The 19123-nt window shown below is 31.9% G+C and overlaps 1 protein-coding gene across 2 annotated transcripts in view; it reads right to left on the bottom strand.

Annotated features, from left to right (window-relative positions):
• Positions 1–15092, bottom strand: part of LOC148601086 (uncharacterized) — an 83563-nt gene extending 68471 nt beyond the window's left edge. For both annotated transcript variants that reach the window (XM_088554354.1, XM_088554355.1), the window contains exons 1-9: positions 14941–15092; positions 13874–14157; positions 12260–12420; positions 11525–11663; positions 10993–11114; positions 10416–10505; positions 7297–7383; positions 6145–6233; positions 4928–5147 (exon numbers count right to left, since the gene is read on the bottom strand). In XM_088554354.1, coding sequence (XP_088410480.1) covers positions 4928–5147; positions 6145–6233; positions 7297–7383; positions 10416–10505; positions 10993–11114; positions 11525–11663; positions 12260–12420; positions 13874–14157; positions 14941–15057 — 1309 coding nt within the window. In that variant the 5' untranslated portion in view covers positions 15058–15092. The remainder of the gene's footprint in view (positions 1–4927; positions 5148–6144; positions 6234–7296; positions 7384–10415; positions 10506–10992; positions 11115–11524; positions 11664–12259; positions 12421–13873; positions 14158–14940) is intronic.
• Positions 15093–19123: the final 4031 nt, after the last annotated feature.

Raw genomic sequence — 19123 nt, forward strand, 5'->3', positions numbered from 1 at the left:
TGTATTTCTGACATTGGACTTCTGGTTTCTGTCAAATGGGCTGTTGATTAAAAACATTCCATGTTTGAAAGTGAATTTAAACCTCTATCAACTATAGGGCTCAAAAAACTAATACTCATCTTTTGTACCAAGAAAAATTTTGAAATGTCCATATTATTACTCTCCAGTAAGTACAAAAGTACTAAGACAAACATATATGCAAGACACTTGTAGGAAAAAGCGTGAAAAAGAAAAAGCAAAACACATCAATAATTAAGCATGAAGTTTTTCAACTTGTAATGAGATGTATGTACATTGTATACATGTATGTAAATGAACTCCTAAAATACATATTGGTTGGCTAGATCAATTTATAAATAATTCAGTATAATTCTGTCATGTTCAGAAAATGAACTAATAGAACTGGACTTGGTGCATAGAGGTGGATTCAGTGCATATATTTTGAACATATTTGTGGGTACTAATTTTCACTATTATTGGTCTATAAATATATTTATGGGTACTTACAGTACCTGAACCGATCCGTGCAACAAAAATTGTGATTGGTCATCGATCACCGGTCAGTTTCTGGTCAGTCATCGATCCATCAAACCGGTCCATTATACCAGTGATCGCATCACATGACCACAGAGCGGTCAGTGTATTTTACAGATTTTGTTGTTTTCTTCGTCAATTTTACACATATTTACATAATATAATAGATTAACATCAATTTGTACATTTATTTTACATTTCTTTTATTTCAAACAGATCTTGCATCATTTTACATAACAAAACTGCGATCAGACCAGTCATCAGTCATCGATCCGTTTGCGATCAATCAGTCAACGGTCACCGATGTGCCAAATCGTTGCGCGGATCGGTTCAAGGACTGTATTTTTTTTTGGTAGTATTTGTGTAAAGAATAATGGTAGATCTAGTATTTGTATTTTAATACAAGTGAATTCCTATTTTTTCCTATTTATCTTCAGGAAATAAGAGGGCCCCATCCTTTGATAAATCCTTGAATCAGCCACTGGATGTTTTATAGAAAATATTAACATTACTGTATACTAGCATGCCTAAAAGGCTTGGAAACTACATTCATAAAAACAGCTGCCCTTAAGTTAAGGATATGATTAGCCCTGCCTCCTTATTCATGGTTTAACATCCCCCAATTCTGAAATTGAACATAAAAAGAGACAGCACTGATATGGAGCAGCCTTTCATCAAAGACACACAGTGCAAAAAGTTAATAAAATCACTTAAAGCAATATGTGTACAAACAGACAGACAGTGGCATACCATAACATTTCCTTCAAAAGACAGACAACCAAAATGAACCTAAAAAATTAAAACACAACCAAAAATACTTAGTACTTTTGATGTTTAGAGTATTTCAGCATTTCTACCAATAGCTGAGGACCCTAGCCAGTGATTTTCCAACCCTTATTTGAGGTCCAAATTCCAGTCCTATTTCCAAAGAGAAATATGCTCAAAATTTCTCAAATTTCAGTCGTAAAATCTAAATTGTGACTTGAAACTTTACCACAAGATTTGTCCTTAAATGTATCTTAAGCAGTAATGTTTATTTTCTAATCTCTTATACTATGTGAAATCTTCCCGCTTACTATAAATTATTTCCCAAAAGTTTTTGCACATTTTTTTTTTCCAAAGTGCATGACCCCCTGGTCCCCCGCCAAAAAAAACAGAAGGAGAATCATTAATAGCTGTATGACTTCAATTAAGGGAATACATGTACATCTGTTGTTCTAGATAAAACTTAATATAGATTGAAACATATGTTGTAATATAAAAAAAATAAAAGACATTCTATAGCAATAAATACTTATTTAGAAAGAAGAATGTGACAGCAGTCTTATTACCTAAGAGAGCAATGTGTGTCAACAGCCTTTTTACAATGGTTGTAAAACACTATAGTATATTCATACAGGAATAGTACTTTTGTAAAAAGTACTTAAATGTCATTGAACTGGTAAACTAGTACATGAAATTCAGCAAAAGAATGTAGCATGTGGCCTTAAGTTTTCCATAATGCATATTTATTATTTGGGGTATGCATAATAGGCCAAGTAAACTCAAATGGTAGATTCTCATCCAACCTTCACAAACAATATGAGGTGGATTTGAGGATTTTATTTTTTATTTTATACCAGATATTTGCAAGCCTAATTTAAGCAATTTAATGTATAGATTTGTTCTAAATCCATAACCACATGAGTTTCAGAGAAAGAAACATTGTTGTAGTCACCAAGAAATGACAGACTTGTGTGTAATACTATCTCAATACTTGAAGCTGACACGAAAAAGTCTTAATTTTCAAATTTTTGGAGGGGAATAGAATCTACAAATTAATTTTCCTTACAGCATGGGAAGTCTTATGCAGTTCTTTGACATTTTCAATATACAAATGTTGAGGTCAATATTTGACAGGGATCAAAATACCATAAGCCAACATTATATTGCCTGTAGAGGTCACAGCAAAACTGCCATTAATACTCTTAAAGTGGAAAAGATAAAAATTTTATAGCATACATGGTATTGCAAACCTTTACTTAAATGTAGAAATAACTGACTGAGGGGAGTGGGGTGGGGTATACAATTCTTGACTACTCTGTCGGGTCTCACAATATCATAATATCATTTAGTATATTTATCATATATACATGTATGTAATAATACATACTGAATATTACAAGTCAAAATCGTATCACATGCTGTATCAACCCGAGACTCCTATATTGTCCCAGGGGCCACCGACCCATGGGGTGATATTATAAGGTTGATGGTTGATACAGCATGTGATACAGATTTTAACATGTCATGTTTATTATATATCATATATTTTAACCAAATTTCAAGTATAGTCTGTGAAGGGGTGCGATATAAGGTATGCGATATAGGGTATGTGATAAAGGTCTAGAGGTGTGATATAGGGTATGCGATAAAGGTCTAGAAGTGTTATATAGGGTATGTGATAAAGGTCTAGAGGTGTTATATAGGGTATGTGATAAAGGTCTAGAGGTGTTATATAGGGTATGCGATAAAGGTCTAGAAGTGTTATATAGGGTATGTGATAAAGGTCTAGAGGTGTGATATAGGGTATGTGATAAAGGTCTAGATGTGTATACCCTATATCACACCCCTAGATCTATATTGCATACCCTATATCACACCTCTAGACCCATATTGCATACCCTATATCACACCCCTAGATCTATATTGCATACCCTATATCACACCCCTAGACCTTTATGGCATACCCTATATTACACCTCTAGACCTATATTGCATACTATATATCACACCCACATACCTACATCACATTCCCTATATCGCAACCCTACTCAAAACACACTTGAAGTATAGTTTTAAATATATCATATAATGAACATGACATGTCAAAATCTGTATCATATGCCATATCAACCCTCGAGCCGGTAGCCGTTGGGGAGATATATGGGTCTCAGTTTGATATGACATATCATACAGATTTTGGCATGCTATATTCAGTATACATTGCTTGATATCATCTCTCATTAATTATAATTTCAACAAGATATATAGTTGTAATTATTTCATTGAATTTCATTCAATTTTAATGCTGACATTGTCTTTCAATATCACTGAAGTTGTTCTATATACCAAAAAAACATTTTATATTAGTTTAAAAAAATGTTGCATTTGTATGTATTCATAAATGTTAACCTTAAAAAATTCAAAAATGGGAGATCTCCCTCTCAAAATTTTCTCAAAGCAGGAGATTAGCTGACTTTTTAATTAATTATGTTTTGACAAGAATAAAATAATTATGATTTTTATCTGAAAATTCAAATGAAACTGGAAAAATTTACATGAATGTGACTAAATCTCCTGCTCTGACACAGGCATGAAAGTGAGAGATTGTTGAAGTTTTCATGAAAGATCAGGAGGCTCCCCCCAAAAACAGGAGACATAAATACATATAATAAAATTGGTGAAAGAATCATAACTCTTGTTAAAATTAGAAATCACACTGAAATATATGCTGCGACAGTAAACTTTCCAGTATTTCTGGAATAGCTGATGGAGCTAGGATTTTAAAATTGAAACTATGAAAGCGTAAAATTTTTCAACATTTATATTAATATTTGCTTCTAAAATATCTTTTTTACAAATAGATTTTGGCAAATGAAATATCCTGATTATAACACAATATCTTTTTAGAAATCATAATCATGAAAAACAATTTAAAATGGTCACTTTCTCCATCATCAGGTGATTTGCCTTTTATACTTTTTACAAACAATGAGGTATGAATGCCACCCTTTATGGAAAAGAGAAGCTTCAAGTTGAGATAACTAGTTTTATTTTGACTTTATGCAAAAACAAAAATACCTTAGGATAATTTTTCCAACAAAAATTGCCCAAAATATTTAATCAAGTTCAATCTGCATGTAACTGTATTGATTTTCTTCTCACCGTATGTCACTTTTAAAATATGCTGTAAAACTTGTTTAAACTGAAACCTTTTGGACTTCAAAATTTTTTTGCGTGTTTGTTTTACAAAGGTTGAAACTACATTCAAAATGATATTTAAGTTCTTTAAAAAGTGTAAAGGATTCTTCATGATTCAAGTACCTTCAGTCAGCTATCATATTTTTGTACTTGTACCCCTTTTTTTTCCTGGCAACTGGATGCCATTAGCAAAGCCTAAGGGCAACCTGAATGTGTGACAATTCTCACATTATCAGGGGCTGTTAGTAATGTGGAGCAGCATTACCTGTTCTTAATCATACAAATGATTCTTCAGGGTTCAATTAATTGAAATTTCATGAGGACAAGATGCCTGCAAGGTGTAAGTGATAAAAACTTACATGGGAAGTAGCAGGTGGGGTTAAAGTTTCAAATTTGAAAGAACAACTCCAATAGTTCACCATCACATTACCTTTTTTCCAATCCAGAACTTTAATATTTGTCCCGTCATCTCCGTAATAAATCAATCCATCAAACACATCAAATCCCCTGATACATCGCTGGGTTAGATACCCATTTGTTTCTGAACGAATATTTTCTGAGACAAAAAGACACTTCAACTTTCCATCATGTACTGTATGGACAGCTATAAGACCTTCTGATGATGAACTGTAAATCTTTTCATCAACAACCTGAAAGTAAAGGGTCAGGTTTACAAAAAATTGATTTAGTTTTTAATATGATTTTTGGCTTTGCCTATGAGGGACAAATTTATTTAAACTCAAATAATAACTCTGATGTGTTGTAATTGGAGATGATCAAACTAAAAATAGCAGGATTTCTAGAACACCTGCTCAGCATCTGCCTTGAAAGTTCAAATAATTATTTTGCCATATCTGACAAAATGATTTGAGCCATTCATTATTGAGAGCCATACCTATAAAGCATGCGCTCCCTATTAAATATTGCATTTTTAGACTGGAACCATTCTGTCTGAGCATTCAAAATGCATTGATACTATATTTACATGTAATGAAGTAAATGGCTAAATATAATTGTTGGTTGTAATGCCACAAATGTTACATTGTTTTCAAGTTACTAGGATGTCACCTACTTCAGCATTTGTACTTAGTAGATAAACAAAAGTTCTGTTTCCAGAAGGAACACAAACTATACAAGCTAGCAGTAAAAGGGGAACAACTCTGATATGAAGAAAAATATAGTCCAGATGTACTGTGAAAATATTATTGTTTGTGTGGTACCAATTTTCATGGTTTTTGTGGGTAGGCCAAACCACAAAATTTGGTTCCCAATGAAACGGAGATTTCCACTGAAGTGTATTCTGAAAACCTCAAAACCACGAATTCAAGAATTCACCCATTAGTGTTTCTTCCCTAATCCACAAAAATTGGTATCCATGAATTAAAGTACCTTCACAGTATAACATTTTCTATGCCCTTTTGATGTATTCCTAATATTTGTACAGTTCTTTAACCAATCCATTATTAATTGATCACTTACAAATCCATAACAAATCACCACTGACCGATCTGATCCTGGTTTTATGTAAAATAACAGGTGATTGCTTCATGTAACAGCCAGGCCTTATATTTTTGTTCTCTCAACGAAGAGAACTTCTACGTGAATTTCTAAAAGAATAAATCCTCATTTGTATAATGCTTTTGATACCTTTAAACCAGTGATAGCATCATCATAAGGATGAACATTGTGTAGATTCTGACCTGAGGATATATCCCACATCTCTATCTTGCCACCATCTGTAACAGATTATGCATTAACTTAATGGCAAATTAAAAAAGAACGAATAGAATTCTACGTAAAGTTTTTGAGTGATTTTAAAAGCTGACAAGAAACTGTTACAATGTATCAGTAATCAGTAATCTGTATATTTTTCCTTTGATCTTGTTGACAAATATTTCTGAAAGTATCCATCAGAACATTGGGAGAAATTGGTATGTATCTGTCACTTTTTCCTCTAGAGTTAAAAAAAATAGTGTTGTGCCAATAGTGTGAAGTCACACTACTAGATTTTTTGCAGGACAAGAGTCGTTCCTGCTCCAAAAATGAAATTACATTAAAATGAATGAAAATGCCAAAATTTGATTACCAATAATGAAACTGATAATATTGATACTGATAATATCATGAAGTAAATCTCACATTGTGTCAAATATCAATTCTTATATGATGTGCTTCAATGATATTAATACCACAGCCGTGGTAAAATGATGATAAACACATATTCAACATCATGGACGAATGAAAGTCTAATTTCTGATATCATAGAAAAGTTATACTCCATTTTACAATTGTTGCCATTTCATGCAAAATGTAGCCTGCATCTTTTAATAAGCATGAAGAAATGTGTCATATAAAAAACCAAAACTATTCCAGTAGACCTAATTTAATCATTGTTTTACCAAGGGCTGGCCATTTATGTCCTAATATTTTAACTTGTGCTATTGTATGGTATTTTACCCCAGGCAATAGCACTGGTAATATAAATGACCAGCCTGTGGTAAAACAATGATAAACTGAGTCTCAATGAATAATTTCAAGATTTCTAAATAAGAATTATGAATAAAATTGTTTTCTTGAGGAGGTCAAATACACAGGAAAAAATTGTTCATGCACATTCATAGGAGTCTAGCTTAACAGAAAATTCACATGAATTAAATTTGATTTTATGTGAAATTCACTTAACATAACTTCATATGAAGACTACATTTACATGAATTTCATTTGCTCATTTTAACTGAAAATCATGTGAAATTCATGTGAAGTATTTTTGCTTGTGTAAAAAGTTGACTACACACAAACCTGAAGCAGATATGATGACTTGTGCTACTGGATGGTAAACCAATTTAGTAACAGGGTTGAATGTATACACTGACTTTATGGCTTGTCCTGAAAAATAAAATCCAGCATAAATTTCACAGCAAACTCTTTTCTATAACTTGGCATCATATACATAACATTTTGTTCAAATTTAAAATAAAAGTTGGTCTACAGTTTCATTGACACCTACCGATATTTAAAATATGTTCAATTACTTGCTCATTCATCTCACAAAACGTCTTCTCCGGAAACAAAGATTAACTGTCTATTTTGTTTCAAAAATTCTTCTGAAGGTTATCGCTCCTACTAAATAATTGTTGATTTTCAAATTCATGATAAATTACATTTTTGTCAACATAGAAAATAATACAATTATCAGTATTTTGTCAATAATCGGCACTTACAAACAAAAATGGCTAATTACAATGGAATTTCTTATGAGGAATTATAAAATTATTTTTTGTTGTGCATATCAATCATATATGCTGATATTTGGTTTTAATAAACAGAGAAACAAATAACAAATAAAAAGAAAGACAACTCTGCTTCAATAAAAGAACGACTGAAGAAAATTAGGATTAAATCAAACATGGGCTTCAACTGACATTGAGTACAGTGTTTATGACAACTGACATCGAGTACAGCGTTTATGACAACTGACATCAAATATAGTGTTTATGACAACTGACATCAAGTACAGTGTTTATGACAACTGACATCAAATACAGTGTTTATGACAACTGACATTGAGTACAGTGTTTATGACAACTGACATCAAGTACAGTGTTTATGACAACTGACATCAAATACAGTGTTTATGACAACTGACATTGAGTACAGTGTTTATGACAACTGACATCAAGTAAAGTGTTTATGACAACTGACATCAAGTACAGTGTTTATGACAACTGACATCAAATACAGTGTTTATGACAACTGACATTGAGTACAGTGTTTATGACAACTGACATCAAGTACAGTGTTTATGACAACTGACATCAAATACAGTGTTTATGACAACTGACATTGAGTACAGTGTTTATGACAACTGACATCAAGTAAAGTGTTTATGACAACTGACATCAAGTACAGTGTTTATGACAACTGACATCAAATACAGTGTTTATGACAACTGACATTGAGTACAGTGTTTATGACAACTGACATCAAGTACAGTGTTTATGACAACTGACATCAAATACAGTGTTTATGACAACTGACATCAAGTACAGTGTTTATGAAAGAATAAATTTTAGTAAATTTTGTAGCTTAATATGGCTTAAAAGTCTCATTTTCTACTAATTTTTTATCCCGAATAACTACTGTTGAAAGCATTCAAAACTGAAGACAGAGTTGTATTTAGCTATTACCGGTACTTCCAGGTAGATCAATATGATGCAGTTATCAATAGTGATATTCTGAAAAACTGATTGATTAATTAAAAGGTCAACTGAAATTTGATTATAAAATTTGTTAAACCATTAATCAGATAATAAATTTTAAACTAACGGATCTACACAAAGTGCATCTTTTTGAACAATAATTTCAACATTGTATCTCGAATTCTTGTTTTCAGTTTTAAGGTTGTTCCCTTAAAATTTTTTGAAGTGTTGAAAACAATACTAAAGAACCATGTTAGAATTGACCATTAAACACACTCCCTGCCAATGAATTAACATTAATGTCACTGATACTCGATTTTTTTTTCTATTTTGTGTAATCACCAAATTTAGAACAGTATAGAGACAGGCAAGTATTTTTTCCGCTGTATATACACTTTCAATTGATGCTTTTGAATCAGATTTAGGTACAAATTTTCATGAATTCACAGGATCATGTGACAAGACTTACAAGCCCTATAGTAAACAAGTATTCCATGAGAATTATGTGCATAGCAATACAAAGTCCACTACCACAAGAAATTATTCCTGTTTTTGTGGTGGGTGTGGAAGCACAAAGTCAAGAATTCAATAAACAAATACCTCTGGGATGAAAGTTAATTAATGGAATGTTAAACTTTGGTATTTCACACATGTCATGGAGGTAAAAAATGGTATACATCCTGTCACACCTTATTTTTTAACCAAAACAACATTTGGTATTTTCTGGGGTTTACCATCTCTGTCCAACATAAATATAGCAATGAAGCCTAAATTATTCATTGTAAAACAAATTTGACTTACTGGGACTTTTACTCGTAATCAGGGAAATGAAGACGGAATTGTAATTACTCTACAAATACACTGTATGTGTAACTTCAATTTCTAAATTTGTCTTAGTCAGTTGTAAGTGTTGTGAACATGTATCCACAAAAACTACAATACCATGTATAGATATACATGTACATGTATCTATCTCTTTGCTGCCTTATTTTACTGCTGATTCAAACTTAAAAACTGCATAAAGATTAATATGCTGGAATAACCCATGGTAGATATTATGAGAAAAATTAATCTCATATTTTTGGGGGCCAAAATAGGTGACACTGGAAATGCCTTATTTCAGAGACTTGGAGAACTTCACAATATTGGAAGTCTACCTACTGTATGTTCAGGACTACAAGTCAATATGGAGTATAAGTCGAATTGCCCAATTTTGAACAAAATGGACTAAAAAAAAAACACAGATAAGTCGAATTTGCCAGACAAGTCAAGGGCAAGGTGCGTGCATTTATATCATAGGTGTCAGCGGAGATCTGAGTTGAGCAGTTTGTTTTAAACAGTATTTTACTCCAGCAATGTTACTTTTATAGTATTTCTGAATAAAATATTTGTATTTTCATTAAGGAGTACTTTGTCCAGCGAGTTCAATTATATTAATTGAATTGTGTGCCAATTGCTCTGAGGCCATAGATCCTCAGGTTTAAAAAATCCTTACATAAGTCGAAGTGGACGATAAGTATTGACTTATAGTCTGGAAAATATGGTATTCAGTTTCCATTTTACATTCAGTGGCAGATCTTGAGAGGGTTCTAGAGGTTGCAATTTTGTGCAAAATTTAGAGCAAAAATGAGCAAATTATAACGTGGAATACCCCTTTTTCTGGAAACTAACAACACCTCTTTTCATAATCTCTGGTCCTGTCCCCGACTTTATCATTACCTGATCCCTCAGTCAACCAAATCTTGAAGGTACAGTCATATGAACCACTGATAAACAATCTTTCTGGACTATCAATTTCTAACAATTTACCTGAAAAAGTATTTCCAGATATGATCAAACAGATTTTGAAAAACAAACAATAAATATATTTAGTACAACTAATAGGTAAATTGATCTTAATTGATATTTTTCAGTCCAAATAATTTAATGAAAAAGATATGAAGCCGCATTGATTCTGATAACCAATGGCTATACACTCTGCATCTCTTTATATGGTGGGGGCACCAATAAAATACTCATTTCAAAAAATACTTAACACCAATTGGGTTTTTTAAGCAATTACTTAACATTCTCAGAATATTTAGGACAAATTATCCCAAATTATAAGAGAGCACTTAAAAAAAAACAAAAAAAAAACATGCGAGGTATGTGAACTCATATTCTTTTGAACTTCAGTATTTTCGACAAATACTAAGGCCTGAGACATTGCTGCAAACTATTGTATATGAAATGGTTTAAACTTTAATGTAGTCTTGCTACATTATTATACAAGAATTTACCAGCTACATATACATACAAACATCCTGTGAGTCTTTCTGTGACAGAAACTGTACACATGTGACTGTACTGGTGTGTCCACCATAGTTCCTCAATTCTAATAGAGATTCCAATGACCATAACTTTACTGTTGTATCTCGACTGAAAAGACAAAAGTGCAAGGTCACTGAAATGTACATGTACATACTAAAAGTTAAAAAGTTATCATCTAAACTTGTCTATTTTTTATTTTAAATTTATTATATTTTTAAACATATTATTACAGGGAGTTTATTGTGACCACTCACCTTGTTGAACTGGAATAGCACAGTTTTGCAAAATGAATTCATCTATTGAATTAGTAACAACAGAGCTTAAACTGTGGTTATTTAGATAGACATCTTCATTCGAGCAGTTAAACAAGGTCATAGGTCACGCTCAACTCACTGTAAATTCCTTACCAATTACTTTTATACATTGAGCTAATGACAAAATAATGTTACCCTCTCCTTATCATAGAATGTAAGCTTATTTTTTTTTAAACGGACCTGTAAGTTAATGGAAAAAATTACCTTGAAGTTACCATCAGCTCACCAGCTGTATCAACATCAGTAACAAGGTCACTGTGACCTTCCAATTCGGCCACCTCAAAACGTGCAAATCTCCATTTTTGTAAGGTCTTCTTCATTTCCGTCATTTTTTCTGGTTTTTCTGAAAAACAAAATAAAATAAACATATCTGTATTTTTACACAAGGTTTTGTGATTTGAAATAATATAACAATAGCCATGGAGTCTACTGTATATAAATAAAATTTTTTGCAACAAAACCCATCCAATGATATTTTCTGATTACTTTTCAGATGGAATTCCCCTTCCCTAAAAAAAATAGAAAGACTGCCCAAAGACAACCTGGTGGAGGCAAAAACTCATGGAAATGGGGCATAAAGAAAGAAGCCCAAGATAAAGAAAAGTAGAAAGCTCTAGTTTTACACTATGTGCAGGGGTTCAAACTTGATTTCATGGATGGAAGCTTAAGGCCCAGGACCTTTGTAAATTTCAAATCAAAAATTCATCTGATGTAAACCAAAGGTCCTCAACAGAGATGTTAATGTGTTTAAGGTCCATGATCTATGTAAATGAAATTTGAAAAGACCTAGGTAAAAAAAAAGAGTCCTGTCAAAAAACACTGTAAGGAAAGGAACTTTATGACTCAAACACAAAGTGCATGTCTACAAAATTGGTGTCTGGCTATTTCATTTAAAAAAAAATCCCTTAAAATTTATTTATTTAATAAAAGAAACATTACCATTGGGTTCTGTTTCTTTTCTGGTAGACTTTTTGCTTTTCTTTTGAGAAGTTTTTTCTCTAGGAGTTTCTATCTCATGTTTCTTGGAGTCCTTGGTATTATCTTTCACATCTCCTTTTTCTTCCATTTTTTCAACTGTTTGGCCTGTACAAGCATCTGTGCTATAAAGAGACATTTAATTTTATACTTTTTTACATTTTGTTAATTACTAATGCTGTAAACCAACTTATTTTCGCAGATATTATTCTTGGCATTTTATGATATTGTTTCAATTTACCAGACACCAGTATTTATTTAGTGATTTACCGGTATACCCAAGTATTGTCCATCCTTAATACTGTACTTATTTGCTGCAATTTATTATCATACTTTTTTTTATTTATCTAATTGACAAAGATAAAACACTAACAAAAATAAAATGGTCTACATGATCCATTCTGATTGATTGTTGGGGTTTAACGCCCACGCATTATTTCAGCTATATTCAGGCGATGAACATGAAATGATGATGATGACGATGAAAAGGGATGAGACACAAGGATAATAGGGTCAACAAATTTTGATTGCCACTGGAAATAGGGAGAGGTGGGTACGGACATGCCAGGGGTACCCCATTCAACCATCTGGGGCACACAACCCAGTTGCTCTGTGGGCAAAGCGCCCTAGCCCCAGCCAGGGTTCTGAGCACTATTTAATCGCCTTTTACGACAAACTTAGTGCTGCAGGCCTATTATTTTGACACCCAGACCCACATGGGACTGATCTATTCTGGATGAACTTGAAAACATATACATGTAACAAGTGAATAGGTACTAGGATGATTGATAATTGTTAATGTACTATAAAGATACTGAAAACAAAAGCATAATAAACAGCTTCACTAAAGCACATATCTGCAACATCCTATCCCGTTCTTTGTGTTAAAAGTCTCAGAACTCAGAGATGAAGAGTCAGAAAACAATGTACTGAATGAAAAATAAAAGTGAGCTTCTTTTCAAGAGACACACATTGTACCAAAAAAACTACTTAATCCCATAATATGTTTTTTTAAATTATCATATGACATGAGAAAATAATAGCAACAGATAACAGTACATCTGCCAAAAGACAGAGCTTAATGGTAGAGATAAAAACAAGACAAAATGGATATACAATATACTATGGCCACCAAAAGTGTTCTGTAAGTTGAGATGGACGAAAAAAAAAGGAGTTGTTTCTGATGCATGAATTTTACACAACTCATGATTCTAAAATGGAACTTGTGAAACATTGGACCAACATTCTATTTGACCAATGAACTCCAAGAATTAAAGATTGGAGTTATGAACCTACATATCTTAGAAAACATTTCAACTGCCTAATAATCTACATATGAAGATCCTCTGTCAAAACATGAATGACTCAAAATCATGTGTGATAGAAAGTCATGTATATTCCTACTGGTAGAGACATAAGTGATATGACAACATAACGGCGTATCATCAATAAAGTTAAATGTAATTTAGTACAAATAGCTCCATCCCTCATGAGCCAAATCTAAAATCATATTAAAAACATCTATTATAATTGGTAATATAAAGACAGAATGATTTGAATTCGAAATCCACTACTTACGTTTTGTTTGAGATTTCAACATATTCCTCGTCAATGACATCAATATCAATAAGATCAGTATTGGTTTCATCCTCAGGCTCAATAAGGGTGATCTCTCCTTCAACAACTCTGTCATTGGTATACATGTTGTCTTGGAAACCAAAGCTGGTATCACCTGCTGATGAAGGAGAGGTAACCCCATCATCAGTTGTGTCGGATTGGGTTGATAAAGTAAAGCATTCTTCTTCACCATGCTCTGCCAAAAGTTTCAACAAATTTTCACGCAAATGTTTTTTCCTTAAAATCTAAAAAAAGAGAATAACATGCACGTAATAACTCTCCAAATGCACTGAAAGACAAGACTACTATGCTTAATATTTTGCTTAAGGAATTTAAAACAAGGTTGTTGTGAAAATTAATTTAAAGTTGATAAATTAAAATTGATACCATACAATTCTGTCCTCAACATGATTAGGTCCTTGAGTCCATCTGTCTCCAGGTTTATATGTCCCCTTTGACAATTATGGTGTGTGTATGTCAGTCAAAATTAAGCGTCATATACTGAACACCTGTTATATAAAGGTAATTTTATTATTAAACTTTGATACATGTATATGAATTTGGCTCGAAGCGGTGAAAATTCTCTGCACAGACTTTCATTTTCCCATAATTCTATGCCTCATCCGTGTATTAGGCTTATGTGAGTGCACTGTTATTGTCTATATGTTGTAAGGTAATGATATGACCAAAAAACAATTGTCTGTTTAAGTTTGCATGATTGGATGAACAAAACTGGTAGGTGCATGTAGCCTTGTAGGTAGGTAAAGTCATTTCATTTTTAAAAGTTTTTTTTAATATAGACTTTTATAGTAGGATTTCTTGAATCTCGACTCCACAAAAAAAAATGATAGCTTAAAAGCATTTAATAAAAAATACCAATTAGATGTGATAGGGTGGGTAGGGCAACTTTACACATCTATTTTGTTTCTTGGCCTGAACCTTAACTTGGGTTAAGTCATATTTTTGCAAATTTAGGGGTAAAAAGTCACTATCGACAGTATGACACGTTGTTTGTGTTGTTTTCTCACTTTGTTCAATTCTTCGTCTGTTAAATCTCGTTCCAAGTTTTCTAAATTTTCTATCTGTCGAAGTTTTTTCCTAATTTTGCGAATTTCCAACGCGGCACCTGTCCTAGCAGAAGCCATATTCCAACCGGATGTAAAGGGAATTCCAAGTTTGAACGGAACTTCTCGGATCGTTTCAAAGGGAAGGTTAAGGAAGTTACTATTTCCACGAAATTTTAAGAACAAGGTATTTGACACCACACTCACTCGTGAAGATTATAACAATCATATAACCTCCCTTCTGTTGTCGGAAATAATTCAAAGGAAAATGCAATTTGAGTATATTTCAATATAGATAATAAACAATTAAAAATGTTTCTACATCATCTAAAGTCATATGTATGTAATGTCGATTTCAAAAGCTCATGAGCTTATGTTATTGTTTAATGACGTATCGACTTATAAATAAAAAGAACTTGACTTGACGTTTGACTACAGCAAGTGAAATGAATTTTAAGCTAGTCGGTTCATTACACATTATGACAAACAGGAAACCAAGGATTCATATATGATATTTAACTACTTAGGGAAACAAAGATGATTACATACACACTCATATATATGAAAGTAAAAATTGACTGTGGAAAACAATTTAATATCAAAATCATACATGGAATTGACAAAACATATAGCGTACACATAAATCATTGAATTGATATTACATTCCTGCATAAAGTGAGAATATAAAATGCGCCCGTAGAACTAATTTTACACTTTGTTGTATAACACTATCAAAGAATTTTTTGTGACTTTATTAATAACAAATTCAACTTCATTATCTGAAATGTTGTTTTACGATAATTACGGTTTATGTGCAAAATTATAATTAAACATAATCATATAAATCACTTTGATTATTATATGCATGAACTTCTAGTCTGTTGTACAAGTTACTGTTTATTAACTATAACAACTATGGTATTGACAACAAGTGGCATTTATCAAAAACATTTTAGACAACTGTGGCGTGTCTTATTTATCGAATATACAATATGCAAACAAAGACGTTTCAATTAAAATATATTAAACAGATTCTTAGAGATCAGTTTGATCAATTGTGTTTATCTCAGATAAACGAATCACCAAAATGTCTTTGTTATAGAATATACAAAAAAAAATGTTCAATTTGAAAAATATCTTGAATTATTACCAGATAATTTGTTATTTACTCTTTGGAAATGTAGATGCGGTAGTCATCGTTTGCCAATCGAGACGGGAAGGTGACAAGGCGTTTCTAGGAACGAGAGACTCTGTCAACTTTGCGACTCGAATGACATCGGTGACGAATTCCATTACATTCTATCTTGCAAATATTTTTCTTTAGTTAGGAAGAAACTAGCTGTCTATTTTAATATAACGTAGTGTATGCAAGGATAAGAACAGTAAAAGAGCACCTATCTGAAAAATCGAGATAAACACAGCCATGCAAGGATAAGATAGCGGAGACAGAGTATAAACAAATAAAAGGATCGCCATTGAGGTATGATGTGGAAAAAAGTTCATGAAAAAACAGTTCCTAAATGCAGAAAGAACATGAATCATTTATTTGACTTTACTATGAATATTTGATTAAATAATTATTAACACCATAGTGTACACATTAGTTACGAGAAAGTTATTAGAATTATACAATATATAGTTGCTTTTTATAACTCATATACACACGTACTACGCAATAAGGGCATTGATTTTTTTTGCGGTTCAAATGATTTAATGCAGGGTAGGATTAATTTAAAGAAATATTCATTTTTCCCAGTTGAACTAGTTATTTTATTGCACAGCAAATCATTTGTAAACACAGACAACTAGTGAGAGTAAATAAGTAATAAGTATTTAAAAGAGTGTTGCAATTATTTGAAGAAATGTGAAATCAATTGGCTTTCTGTAGATTTGGCGATCCATGAAAATTGTTCTTTGTAAATGATTATTTCAGAGTCTTTTTTATCTCTTTTCAAGTGATTTAGACCTCTCTTCTAATAATTTACAGCAAGGTTCAATATATAAAGAGAGATTTTTAGAAATGATTTGCACCTCGCTTCAAATGATTTACAGGTTCAAATTAAGTAAATATAGAGGTTTATCTTTTTCAGAGAACGATGCAATTATTTGAATAGAAGTGCAATAACATGTATGGTATGTGAATTTATGTAGATTTGGATAACAGTGATATTGCCTATAGTGTTGATGATGCCTCGAGTGTTATGTATTGGGTTAATTATGGGTCAGTAAATAGTATTTGGTAATTAGCTAGATCAAGCTTAATATTAATGTCGTATGCACAGACTTTCTCACAACCATCAATTGATTGATCCCAGCATCACAGGATAAAAATCTATGGTTTTATTTTGATAACATTTTTTGACACTATCCCACGTTGAACATTACACTGATTTAATTAATTGCTTTTGACAAGTTAATATTTTGGTTCCATTGAACTTTAGAAAATTATTCATTGGTCAAATTTATAAATTTTTATGTTTTATTTATAATTTGTGGGAGGAGTTTTGGTGTGTTATATTCTCTGCACCTTTGTTTCTTTAGATTAGATTAGATTTTATTTAGGCAATAACGGTTCATTAAAATAGCTTACAATACAAATAAAACCATGAAAATAGATACAGAATCATATAAATCCCTGTAGTATATTTTAAACACATGACTTGATAGCCTGGGATAAACCATAAAGCTTAAAAATACATCATAGTTTATTTCCAATGGGGTCCCTAGTTCAAAAATACAAAAAAGGACTCATATATTTAGTAAATATATGTTATATAATAAATAGATGTAAGACATGGAATATAGAGTAACTAATACATTAAAAATGCATTATTCTCTCGATTTCTAGCAGTCTCTTGTAAATATTTTTGACAGAAAATTTAAAAGCATATTTGTTGGTTATAGCTTTGATATTAGCAGGTAACCTGTTCCAATCTTGAATCGCTGAATAACACAAACTGTTGGTTGGAGTGTTGGGAATAAAATAATTAAAATTTGAGGAACTTCTTGTACTATTGGTATTTAACTTAAAATTTGCACATAAAATATTCAGGAGCCTTTCCATGAAATATATTAAAAAGATGATTTATTCTTAACTGAGACACTCTATCTGCCACAAACAACATATTCACCTTTTCTAGTAATTCACAATTTACGCTGCTTCTTGGACCGAGGTCGAGAATGAATCTCACCACCTTATTTTGTAAAACCTGTAACTTTTTTAACAACCCCTTCCCTAAACTACTATACCACGACGAACATGAGTGATCAAAATAGCATTGTATTAATGCCGTGGTAAGGGTCAATCTCGATCTCGTGTCCAAGCACTTGCTGTTTCTATATAAAAATCTCAGTCTACCATTGACTTTATTTATAATATTAGATACAATCTGTTCACAATTTAAGTATTTATCTATATATACACCAAGATATTTGACAGCATCTGTAGAATCAATAACACGATTGTAACATTTCACTCTGAAATTTGAAACATTGTTAACCTTTCTAGAAGAACCAAAAAAGCATACATTCTGTTTTACCTAGATGTAAAGAAAGTTTATTATCTATAAGCCAGTCAGAACATTTTTCCAAAACCTTTCCCAATTTATCCGAAATAACATCAGAGTTTTTATGCGTAAATAATATGGCACTGTCGTCTGCATATAAAATCAATTTACGGTCATCATCTGTGCTTATAGACATATTAATGTATGTTAAAAACAATAAAGGTCCCAATATACTGCCTTGTGGCACTCCACATGTAACACCCATTTGATCTGACATAACATTATTTATAGATACAAATTGTACACGTTCAGTAAGACATGATCTAAACCCATCAATAGATTGTACACCAATAATTTTCAATTTAGAAAATAGGATATTGTGGTCAACCGTATCAAAGGCTTTTTGAAGATCTAACATAATCAAGTCTGTAAAATTACCACTTGCATTGTTGCCTTTTATATAATCAAGTAAGTGAATAAGACAAGTATCCGTTGAATATTTACCTCTAAAACCTGATTGAAATTTAAAAAAATATTGTTTTCTTTTAAAAAATTTGACAGTTGATTATACACACTTCTTTCCAAAATTTTTGAAACAATGCTAAGTATGCTTACTGGTCTATAATTGCCAACATCGAGTG

Source organism: Perna viridis, chromosome 12, assembly GCF_037379345.1.
Source record: "Perna viridis isolate PV_CMFRI_1.1 ecotype Kerala chromosome 12, ASM3737934v1, whole genome shotgun sequence".
In the NCBI taxonomy this organism is placed as follows: Eukaryota; Metazoa; Mollusca; class Bivalvia; order Mytilida; family Mytilidae; genus Perna; species Perna viridis.